General features: G+C 35.3%; 1 protein-coding gene across 1 annotated transcript; it reads left to right on the forward strand.

Moving 5' to 3' along the window:
- The first annotated feature begins 760 nt into the window (after nucleotides 1-760).
- Nucleotides 761-10722, forward strand: LOC110452617 (carbohydrate sulfotransferase 11-like). The gene is made up of 4 exons (XM_021501248.1): nucleotides 761-788; nucleotides 3969-4170; nucleotides 5312-5385; nucleotides 7808-10722. The coding sequence occupies exons 2-4, from the start codon at nucleotides 4041-4043 to the stop codon at nucleotides 8693-8695; spliced, it is 1092 nt and encodes a 363-aa protein (XP_021356923.1). The 5' UTR covers nucleotides 761-788; nucleotides 3969-4040; the 3' UTR covers nucleotides 8696-10722.
- The last annotated feature ends 2215 nt before the right edge of the window (nucleotides 10723-12937 follow it).

Here is a 12937-nt window from a genome sequence, read left to right on the forward strand (position 1 = left end):
TCAATCAGAGACGTAATAGTAATTGGTCTCTGGTTCAATGAAACGAATTGCTGTTGGAAATCAGCCGAAAAGATTTGTTGCCAGTATCACTTTTTTGCCGACTAGTGTAGCGTGCCAATATGTGAAAAAATATGAAAGTGTTTTCTAAATCAGTTGAACCGGCGTAACTGTACCCTGAAAGGGACGCTTCAATATTTTGTAATATTTTGGGGATAAACGATCAATATTAGCAGTAAAGAAGACAAATTTCAAATATTAGAGTCAAACAGGGTTATGATTAAATTTCTTCTCCAAACTAGTATTAGTTTTTAATAAAATAGACTTTTGAAAATAATATCCAAGTAAATAGCGTCGCACGGCACGTAAATCGGGAAAGTTTTGTTTTGGTCGAAATTCTTACCTTAAATTATCCATGTAACGATAATCAGCAGCCAAAAAAGCTTACATACAGTTAAATTGTCAGAAGAGTATCATGAAATGAAAACGGTATACATAAAAGTACTTCTTTGATTTGAATGGCAGTTTCTTGGGCCGTTCTCCCATAAGTGTCCCGTGTTCGGTACTGTCCCGATTTGGGTACAGTGACGGTATAATGTATACGTCTCTGCTTACACTAGCTTTATTCTTGTCATTTTGAGCAGAGACATGCATGCATAAATTATAATCGAAATGATGTGAAAGGGGCGTATACAAATCATAATTTTCATAATCCGGAAAAAGGTTTCCGCTTACCAATTTGAATTTTATGATATCAATATTCGTTTCCGGTTATTCAATTTCAGCAGCACGTAAGTTTCCAAACTAGAGAAAGTTTGGTATATATATGCAGATGTTATTGCTTTTGACTATCTGTATGCAAGATGATGCCAGTTTTATAGTAATGAAATATTGGTGTTGTTTGCGAAACACGTTGAGAAACTGAATTGGTGTATCTTTGAGCTGACACTCGCTTATTTCAAACAGTCGCTGCATGATCAGTGCATGGGCTCTCTTTTGGACACATGTGTTTTGACTGAAATATGTACACTTTACCTCCAGACATATACTCTACCAATTCATTTGTCTCCTTCATATATTTTTCAACACAATTCAAGCACAATAGAATTCTACTTTCTCCTATACAATATTTTTCCTGGCAAATACTCTAAATAACTTCTTCGCAAGTGTTTTTGTTAGATATCAAGATCTACCACTACCACCCTTTCCAAAGAGAAACTACCAAGATCTGCTATCAGATATCATCATCACATTGGGCCCTGTTCTTAAAGCTATCAAACGGATTAACCCAACAAAATCACCAGGACCTGATGGTATACATCCTAAACTCATTTTTGAAACTGCAGAGGCCTTAAAAAAACCTCTACAAATCACCTTCCAAAAATCATTGGACACATCCCAACTGCCAACACCACGGAAAGAGGTAACAGTGACACAAGTCTACAAGAAAGGACCAAAAAAAGTAACTACAGGCCAATAAGTTTAATGTTGGTACCATCAAAAATAATGCAACGTCTAATAAGGGACAAAATCCTAACCCACATGGACATGAATAACTTATTCACACCAGACCAACATGGGTTCAGACCAGGGACATCCTGTTCTACTCAACTATTAGAATCCCTGGAAAACTGGCATAAAGGACTGGTAGCTGGTGATAACATACTGTAGATGTCATATATTTGGATTTTAGTAAAGCTTTTGACAAGGTCTCACACCGTTTCTTGGTACACAAGCTAGAACAGTATGGAATTGAGGGAAAAGTTTTAAACTGGATAAAAGCCTTTCTTGAAAATATGGTACAACGAGTAACGATCAATGGAACAACCTCAAACCTGAAACCAGTCACAAGTGGAGTCCCTCAAGGGAGTGTTCTAGGACCAATACTGTTCCTGATATATGTCAACGACATGCCTGATATGTTAAGCTGTACGATCAAACTATTTGCGGATGACACTAAACTATCTGCAAAAAATGTAACATTAGCAGACCGCCAAAATCTGCAGGACAACATAAACCATATGTGTGATTGGACCAAAACTTGGCTCATGCAACTTAACACCACAAAGTGTAAACATCTGGATTTTGGACAGAGACAAGGTGACCATATATATACACCATAACTCAAGATGGAAAAGACTCCCCAATTGTACGAGTGGAACACGAGAAAGACCTAGGTGTCCATATAGACAATCAGTTAAAATTCTCAATCACCGCCAACCTAGCTGCATCAAAAGCAAATAGGATGCTGGGCATAGTATTCCGGACTTTTGCATACATGAGCCCTGTAATGTTCGTAACTCTATACAAAACGCTGCTTAGACCTCATCTGGAATACTTGACAACAGTTACATCACCATTTTTGATCCGCGACAAAAATACAATCGAAAACATCCAAAGAAGAGCAACCAAAGGGATTCTAACTCTTAAAAACATAACATACAAAGAATGCCTTAGACAACTCGGACTCCCAACTCTCGAATATAGAAGACATCAGGCTGACGTAATTCAAACCTACAAAATACTAAACAACATGGACATTCTTGACAAGGGCAAATTATTCCATGAAGCTGAAGACAACCGAACCAGAGGGCACTCCAGGAAACTATTCAAAAGACCATGCAGACTGAACAAATATGGTAATTTCTACAGCAACAGAGTGATAAATATGTGGAACTCTTTAACAGAGGAGGTAGTAACCTCTCCAACGCTCAACACCTTCAAGTCACGGCTCAACAGCCACTGGAAACATCACCCGACAAAATTCAAGCCATCTTTTTATTAGTTACATATATATATATGAAAGTCCAATCAGTCAAAAGTGACAATGTAACAAATTGACTGTTTGGCACTGACCATGATTTTAAAAAATCAGATGTTTTTTTAACCACCAAAGTGTAAAAAGAGAGGATTCAACAGTGGGAGCTGAATACTCCAACCCTACCAGATAAAGAAATGAACCTTTAACTGTGAATAGCTATATAGCAACCAGAAGTCAAACTAGTGCGCGTGTGTACAGTATACATTAGAAGAAAAGAATATCATACATCACCACAAGCTACTAGTTAGCTTACAACGATGTCATCTGCGTGAAACTGAATGAAAATATTAGAAAGATTTGAGATCTCCAATCTAAATACAATTGCTGGGCATGAAGAGATGAATACAGATATGTCACTAGGGTTGGTCTTTGGGACTGCTCCTGTTGTTATAGGGTTGACAAAGTTGCTTGGTTGTACCACATAAAAATCATTCAAAATTTGTACATGCAAATATAGTGATAATATAATGATTTCCCGTAGGCCTAGGAACTTATAGTTCTTAAGTCAAAACTTCGAAAAAGTTGAAATAACCATGGCCATCCTATAGCTTTATGATATATGTGCTTGCGTAGACAGCTGGCTTCCAGCCCCTCAGTTTTTATGAAGAATTGCTCAACTGCATTTTACTACTAGCTTATCTCCCCATAGTTTAGAACTTAGAATCAGACATTCAATTATTTGAGTTTAATTTTTTTTCTAAATAATTAAATATTCAAGAGACAGTGGCCAGTATAGTGCTTGCTAGACATGAAGAGGTGAACACTGTCATGCTACTCAGATGATACCCGGGTCTGTCCCTGGAGATTTATTTCCAACATGTCAAACTGTTTGGTTGCTATGTTGGAAGATAAATGTCATGTTATCATTGTTATGGATGCTTGTTGGACTTACAGTGAAATATTATTAGAACAAAATGTAATTTCTAAAAAATATCAAGAAGTAATCTGGGAATCAATAATCACTTGAAGAGTAATCAGTGAATACCTATTCAAGTGCATTAGAGTTTAATTATACTGTTTCAAACAATGATCTTAGTGAAGACTTGAATGGGTGGCCTAGGTATACGTAGTCCCTAGGTCTACTAACAAATATGACCATGTGTCTTGAATGTAGCAAATAACACAAGTTTTTTATCTTTTATTTTTTCAGATGTTTACATCAACCAATGTCAGTTTATCATGGTGCTTTATGGCGTGAAGTTTAAGTAAAACCACTCAATACATGAAATGCAGACGAGTGAATAAAATGTTGAAATCCAGAAAGATTTTTATATGTATAGCAGTCGTTGGCATTGTAGTACCACTGGTGTTTTTGAGCCAAACTGCAAGACACAGTTCCAGCCACAGACAAGGTAAAAACTATTAAGATTATAAGAAATGGTTGGTTCACCCAGATGTGTACATGTAGGTGTTGTATGTATGACGATCCTATGTCATTAGTAATGTTCACCCATTTACATTTTGGATGTTGTACATTCATATTTGATTTAGAAATTTACTTTACATGTATCAAATCCTATGAAATACTAAATTTTAACAAATATTTTCTTCTGAAGGTATAGAAAAATAACACAATCTTGTCATGCCTGATGTGGTGCTAACTACATTTTTAGACCACCATCATCTGATGGTGGGCTATTTGAATAAATCACCCTGCGTCCATGGTCCGTCCTTAAACAATTCTTGTTATCGTTATTTCTCAATAAGTACAAGAGGGATCTTTCTCAAATTTTATATGTAGGTTCCCCTTAATTCTCTGCTGTGCAGGGCAACTTTTGAGACTGATCGGGTATAAAAAACATGGCCGACAGGCAGCCATCTTGGATTTTGATATTGAAAGTTTGTTATCGCTATTTCTCAAGAAGTACCAGAGGGATCTTTCTCAAATTTTATATGTAGGTTCCCCTTAATTCCCTGCTGTGCAGGGCAACTTTTGAGACTGATCGGGTATAAAAGACATGGCCGACAGGCAGCCATCTTGGATTTTGATAGTAAAAGTTTGTTATCACTATTTCTCAAGAAGAAGTACTAAAGGGATCTTTCTCAAATTTTATATGTATGTTCCCCTTAATCTCTCGTTGTGCATGTTATATTTTGAGACTGATCATAAAAACAAAATAGATTAAAAGAAGAACTAAACAGATCTTTCTCTTATTGCAATGATCGATTCTATTTCTTTCACATTGAGTACTGTACTAGTAAATATGTGAAATGACAAACTCACTTTGAAGGTTGGCTTTCATACACATAAGTATTAAGTTTAGATCAAAAGTTACCTCAAGGTGCATTTACTGTTAACATGACTCGATCAAACAGATTAGAGGATAGAAGAGAAAAGATCGAACTGACAAAGAACTAATGAAGATGGTACAAAGGTGGGCGTCATGATCCCTCTGGGATCTCTTGTTATATATCTGTTACATAGTTAATAGCATCAGGTACATGCACATGTATCATGTCAAAATAACTTAAAGGTTTTGATTATCATTTCAGGTCCCAAAACAAAGGTTGTTGCTAGATTCCGTGACAATGTTTTGGGAAGCAAGTCATCAGTCGTAACTTCACAGGTAAGTAATATTTACAGGTAAGGAATATTTACAGGTAAGGAATATGATGCCTAAATAAAAGATTTCATATTTCAGCAACAGGCTGTGATTTCAATAGGTTAAAGCATTTTGTTTTATCAATGGAAGCAGTAAAATTAAATCAATTTTGCTTTGAGTACATTCTGGTATATACACCATATATAATGTAGGCAAAAGAACCTGAATGACAGTATCTCTATAACACTTCTCTAAACCAGGTGCAATGAAGGAAAGAGGGATTGCATGGATGGCAGTTACTTTATAATGCTCCCCAAAACTAGGTACAATATATTGTTGGGCCCTGTATTTGCTGTAGGCAATGTTGTGATAAATTGTCTGTAATATGTAGCAATTAAATAGGTCTAAATAAAAATGCAGGAAAATGACCTATGAAAGCAGTTTTTGTGTAATATTTCTTTAAGCCAAATTTATAAATGTGTATAAAAAAAGTTGTTTCATGATTTGTGAACTGTTATCTTATTTAGATACCCTGCCATGTCTTTTTGTTTGAGTATAGTAATTCCAAAAAAGTGTGATTTAAATGTGGATTTTTTTAATCTCACATTTTAAGAAGTTATATGTTAAATTTTCTGGCATTCATGCTTTGTACTTCTTAAAAAAACATCTTGATATATTGTGAAGAGACAAACATAATTTCATTATTTTTATTTTTGTTGTTGACTAACAATCACAGACAATTTAAATAAAAATAATATTGCTTCTGACAAAAATTTGGATGCTCTGAGATAACATGTGTGGTTCAAACTTTATGGTATATATAAATATTGTATATCATTATTAGACCCAAACCAGGGGGGGACTATAGTTTTTCCTCTCCGTCTGTGTACATACGGTATGTAACCCTAATGTTTGTCGGCACTCTAGTGGCTTCATTCCTTGAGGGATTTTGATCAAACTTCACACAAATACAAAGGACCATAATATCTCGGGCAAGTTCAAATTTCAGGGTTGTTAGGTCAAGGTCACCGTTACTATTTTTAGAAAATCCTTGTCAGCACTCTAGCGGCTTGATTCCTTGAGGGATTTTGATCAAACTTCTAACAAATACAAAGGACCATAATATCTTTGACAAGTTTGAGTTTCAGAGTTGTTGGGTCAAAGTCACACTTACTTTTTTCTTGTATTATTATTACATTAAAATCAGTTACAAGCTAATTGTATACTTTTCATTTTCCCAAAATAACACCAAAGGGCACCATTTTTAGCTCACCTGGCCCAATATTTTACTTTAAGCAACTTCTTCTGAATAACCAAGAAGCCCAGGCTGATGATATTTGGCCAGTAGCATGCTGGGATGAAGGGCTACCAAGTTTGTTCAAATGAATGACCTTGACCAGCTTTGAAGGTGACAGGTGACAAATGTCTTAAAATCTTCAAACAACTTCTTCTCAATAACCAAAGGCCCAGGGTACTGATATTGGGCCTGTAGCATGCTGGGATGAAGGGCTACCAAGTTTGTTCAAATGAATTACCTTGACCCACTTTCAACCTAATGTCCATGGTCGACAATAAAGGTCACATGCATCACGTTTAAATCTTTTAATAGGTTCACTTCTTATGAATCAAACACTGATAGTCTGCCTGTAGCTGTATTTTAGTCCACTTTTAAGATTACAAGTGTGAGATTAATACCAGGTGAGCGATGCAGGCCCATTGGGCCTCTTGTTATAAATCGTTACAGTGTAATAGCTAGCGGGGGCCGGTAGGGGACATGTATTGCTTTAGCAATACTCAGTATGCGTGTTACTGTTATTATTATTATTATTATTATTATATGTATGAAAAGAAGCTTACAACTATCATCTTTACAAATATATATCATTTGTTAAATTCTATACATGTATAGCGAGACAAAAATGACCTATGGCGTTGACCTTTCCTCAGAATATACACACTGGCCAGTTACATTCCATGTGTAGTATATATGTCCACCTGATCACTGATGTTCAGATGTATTGAGTACAGTATACATGTACAAGGTAGGTACACACTGGCCAGTTACATTCTATGTGTAGTATATCTGTCCACCTGATCACTGATGTTCAGATGTATTGAGTACAGTATACATGTACAATGTAGGTACACACTGAGACAGTTGTCAGTAATCCTGTTATAAAACACTCATAAACACATTTACCATTTTTAAACTATTACATACTAAGTTTATCTGTAACGTACCAGGAAGGTCTACGTCTACTCCCTATTTCATAATGGACTCGCCTCTAATCAATGAGGTAATTGAAGGTCAACACAACAGGTAATTCTTGTCAAACTATACCAAGAGAGATAAAATATGACTTTGTGAAGCAGAAACAATTTGGGAACTATGATGTTATGCATTGTATTATTACATCTGATATCTTGCTTTTCTTGCTTTTGGTAGAACACCAACATTCCTGCAAATGTTATACAGAAAGAGAGATTAGCGACACTGCAGCAGGGCTGCCACCAGCTAGAGAGTGAAGGCGTGGTTCCCAACAGTGTCATCGCCAGCCAGCTCGGTCATATCCTGGTGGACGATACATATCAAGTCATGTTCTGTTACATTCCTAAGGTCGCCTGTACCAATATGAAACGGGTATTTCTTCTCCTCACGGGTACAATGAACACGACAAATCCCCTCGATATCAAAAGCAATGATGTGCATTTTACATATGATAAACATTTGAAGTATCTTAGTGATTACAGTTCTGAAGTAGAGATCAACTACAGAATAAAAAGTTACAAAAAAATTATATTTGTACGAGAACCATTAGAAAGACTGTTATCTGCTTATAGAAATAAGTTTATGGAGAAGAGTGAATACTTTCATAGGAGGTTTGGTCGAAGAATAATCAAGAGATACAGGGAGAATCCATCTGTATCTTCTGTTGAGCTGGGAAACGATGTGCAATTTATAGAGTTTATCAGGTACATTACGGACTCCAGCACCCTTAGGAGGGAAGGTTACAACGAACACTGGGCTCACTACTCCGGTCTGTGTCATCCATGTCTAATCAGGTACGACTACATCGGCAAGTATGAAACCATTGACCAGGACATTGACCAGATCCTCCGCGACCTCCACATAGACCAAATCATCAAGTTTCCCGCTCGAGGAGCCACCTACAAACGGAAAAAAACTAAAGACACGATGGCAGATTTCTATGGAAAGATTCCACCACCTCATTTAAGGTTGCTGTGGAAAATATATGTAAATGATTACAAACTGTTTGGTTATCCTTATCCAGAGGTATTGCAACAGTTTCTTTCAGATCCAGGTCAAACATGATGGGTACATAGCATTGTAAACAGCCACTCATGATCAGATATTCAGTTGAGTCTGGTTCTTTACATCTTATATCCAGTCTTATATCCAGTCTTAAAAATGTTTTACTTTTTGCCTTGAAAATACCAACTGGTTCTTCTGTGATTTTTGTACACTCTTATCAATATTTTGTTTTAAATTTATTGGAAGTTTTTTCTGCTTAAGAAATCCACAATACTTGTTAATAGCAAGCTATCAACACTCCCTCATTTTGACCAAAATTTACCAATCTTCCTTCAAACTCCCTTATTCATGTCAAAACTCACACAAACTCAAAATCCACATTGTGTGGTCAAAAAATCTCCTAGTTACTGCAGGGTGTGTACTGATCATAACAGGTGTGTCTGAATCAAATGAATGATTTTTGGAGTTATTTTGAAACATAAAAAGGGAAAGATCAATTGAGCAAAGTAGTTTTAGTCGTGTTTCACGCACTTTCTCCTTCATTGGAAATGTGGAATGAGGGAGATCTCCTTCATTGGAAGTTTTGGAGGTTGACACCTATGTGTAAAAATTACAAAGTTTCAGACATGGTGTTTGTGTCATTTTGAAAGCGATTATCTCCCTTCCATTGGTAAATTATTGGTAAATAGTTTACTGCAATCTAGGACTATTTTTATAGAAGTTCAACAGAAATTTTCTATTAAGTCTTTACCAACTTGGCCAAACAGGAATTTTGTTTACAACATTTATATTTTCGGTTGGAAAAGATTGAAAATTGCACATGTTTTTGAAAGGTATTTATATTATAAAATTCAGGGTTTACATATAAGGATATATCATAATAAAAAAGTTTTGTTTTTGAAAGCAATTAATAAAAAAAACCAGCATAAATGTTCATCATGATTCTGAAGTATGCATATAGTAACAATTGGAAAATAATTATTGTTCAAAATACCTCATCTTCAAACTTGTTGTAAATTAATGAAGAATATTTCATATATTTTAAAGATTTTTCCCAGTAAAGAAAACAATTGCTTTTCAGTATTAAAATGTAATTGTGTGGGGTGAAATATTCACAGTTTTGTAGCTTAAACAAATAAGTTGATAGTCAAAGGTCCCAGCTAATTCCGTTTTGGAAGAGCAACACATTTTCAGGGTTTAAATTTTTTATGTATTTTTTAACAAATCAATAAATCTAAAACCTATGTAAAGAATAGTGCATATATAGAGTATACACTCAGGAGAAATAAAATCATGAATGTGTTCGTCGAAGAGTTTGTCTTCCCTTGAGAATTTCTGACCAGTGTATTCTCAAAAACCTCTATAACTGTAATGCCTGTGATCATATGTTTAAGCTGTATCTTTTATACTTTGAATCTTGAAGTGTATATTATATATTTATCATAATTTCCAGTAGCCATGTTGAGGTAATTTTTATCATTATCCTAATGCCAAATGAGATTTTTTGTAACATTTCGACCCTTTTTGCAGTTTTATTGCTTGTGATAGTGTAAAGATTTCGCAAGTAGCATTCAATTATGTAATTTGTTGGTGTGGTCAAACCTCAGTTATAATCTGTAAACTTGTTGTATTCCTTTTTTTACAATAATGTACATGAATGTTACATGATATGATTTGAGATCCTGATTTCTATTTATTTCAAGGTAATATTCATATATTAGACTGCTAGGAAGAAAAGTAATGTTATTTTTCTATATGAAAATATGAAATTCATTATACTTTAACAAAGTATATTTTTTGTGTGAGTGAGTGATTTTACTATTTTCCTATTTTTGCTATGGTCTAGTTGCTGCAAAGTTCCTATGCTAGGAAAAAAGACTTGAGTTGATTTGTTTAAAACAATATTTTTCATGTTTGTAACTTCTAAAGTATTGAGCCAAAGCAGTATTGTGGTTGGATCTAAAAAAAAGAATAAGAAACTTGAGGAGTCCAGTACCTTTTTATATGATAAGTAAGTAATTTTTAGCCCACCATCATCAGATGATGGGCTATTCAAATCACCCTGCATCCGTGGTCTGTCGTCCGTCCGTCCGTCCTTAAACAATTCTTGTTAGCACTATTTCTCAGAAAGTGCAGGAGGGATCTTTCTCAAATCTTACATGAAGGTTCCCCATGATCCTTTGTCATGCATATCGTTTTTTGGGACTGATCACAAAACCAAGATGGCCGACAGACAGCCATCTTGAATTTGAGAGTTAAAGTTTGTTAGCGCTGTTCATCAGAAAGTACTGGAGAGATCTTTGTCAAATTTCGCATGAAGGTTTCAAATGATCCCTAATTATGCATACCATAATTTTGGGACTGATCACAAAACCAAAATGGCTGACTAGTAATGAGTATCAATTTTTTGGACTGATTACAAAACCAAGATGGCCGACAGGCAATCATCTTATATTTGAGAGTTTCAGAGTGTAAGTGCGATTTCCCAGAACTTATGAGAAGTTTCTTTCTCAAATTTCACATAAAGGTTCCCCATGATCCTTTGTTATGCATATCATTTTTTGGGATTGATCACAAAACCAAAATGGCCGACTAGTTATGCATATCGATTTTTGGGACTAATCACAAAACCAAAATGGCCGACAGACAGCTATCTTGAATTTGAGAATGAAAGTTTGTTAGCGCTGGGTTTCAGAAAGTTCTGGAGGGGTCTTTCTCCAATTTGACATGAAAGTTCCCCATCAGCCTAAGTTACGCATATAAAAGTTTAGGACAGAAGGGAAAACCAAGATGGCCAACAGACGGCCATCTTGAATTTGAGAATGAAAGTTTGTTAGCATTATTTCTCAGAATGTTCAGGAGGGGGCTTTCTCAAATTTCACATGAAGGTTCCCCATGGTTCCTTTTTCTGCATTCAAATTTTGGTTATGATTGGAAAACCAAGATGGCTGGCATGTGATCGTATTGAATTTGTGAGTAAAAGTTTGTTAGCCCTATTGCTCAAAAAGTCTTGGAAGGATCTTTCTCAAATTTCACATAAAGGTTCCTCTTGTTCTTAGTTATTCATATCAAATCATTGGTCAGCCATCTTGTTACAGTTTAAGTTTGTTATCGCAATTTCTCAGAATTAACTGGAGGATTTTTTCTTTGATATGTAGGTTCCCCTTCACCCAGTCCTTGTGGTCCTGAGTTGTGCATGTAACTTTTGAGGTTGTTCAAATGATTGATTAAGATGGCAGAAAGGCAATCTGATCTAACGGATAAGAGAAAAGAAGATAAAAGATCAAACTGACAAAGAACTAATGAAGATGGTACGGTTCTATGGTGGGTGCCAAGATCCCTGTGGGATCTCTTGTTTATTGATAGGTACTTTGATAATCACACAGTTTTATTTTTTAACGTACGTTTTGACAATGGTTGGACTATTCCCAATGTAACTAGGGCCCCTTTGGCGGATCCGGGACAACTGGTTTGTCTGTTTTCAATTTAACATTTTGGGCATAAATCCTGGCGAGGTTTATGCAGGCCTTGCAAGACTTTGTCAAGGCTCGCCTGAAAGCAGCATCAGATTACTAGATCTAACCTTATTTCATAAACGAACAACTCTGGTCCAACCGGTTCAACTGTTTTGATCGTGAGAAACAAATGCACCCTAGATGTAAATTATTGGGTTTTTTTTATTCTGTAACAGCAGAACATTGTCTCCCTTTCGTTTTTCTAATGTAATTTACAGCATGACCAAGTTGAATTTTTTTCTTGTTTGAACAAACTTTTATTTTTGAACTGTGCAGTATTATCTTTAATTGATTCATTTTTCTTTTCATAATTTCAAATCAACTTCTATTTCATTTGATTAATTGTCCATTAGTTTACAATGAATTTTTTTATGTACATGTGTTGCACAATTGAAGAATTTTTCTACCAAAGATATTTTTGTTTTCACTTTATTATTTGAAAACTAAATAAAAGAAGATTTGTACAACATTTTATTCCCCTATTGAAAACCTTCTGATCAATATTTATTCATTTGATACATAATATAAAAACTTAAATTATGAAGGAACCCAGTACTATAATTGTCCCTCGGGAGGGCCTTGAACTCGCATAACTCCAATCTCATTAATACCAAGGAATGAAATCACTGCAACACTGTCATTTAAAAACAACTGTCACAAGACAGAACTGTTGTTCACAGTCAATATGAAGGATGTAAATTTAATGAATTAATATAAAATTTGTTCTCCTGGCAAAAGCAGATACACATGGCAGGAGGAAGGACTGTTCATTATTGATATATACCGG

The sequence above is a fragment of the Mizuhopecten yessoensis genome, unplaced genomic scaffold (genome assembly GCF_002113885.1).
Source record: "Mizuhopecten yessoensis strain PY_sf001 unplaced genomic scaffold, ASM211388v2 scaffold6779, whole genome shotgun sequence".
Classification (NCBI taxonomy): Eukaryota; Metazoa; Mollusca; class Bivalvia; order Pectinida; family Pectinidae; genus Mizuhopecten; species Mizuhopecten yessoensis.

Coding starts and splice junctions, on each gene's coding strand:
- LOC110452617 (XM_021501248.1), top strand. CDS start 4,041: ATGAAATGCAGACGAGTGAATAAAATGTTGAAATCCAGAAAGATTTTT. Junction 4,171..5,311: donor CAGTTCCAGCCACAGACAAG/GTAAAAACTATT, acceptor TTATCATTTCAG/GTCCCAAAACAAAGGTTGTT. Junction 5,386..7,807: donor CATCAGTCGTAACTTCACAG/GTAAGTAATATT, acceptor TGCTTTTGGTAG/AACACCAACATTCCTGCAAA.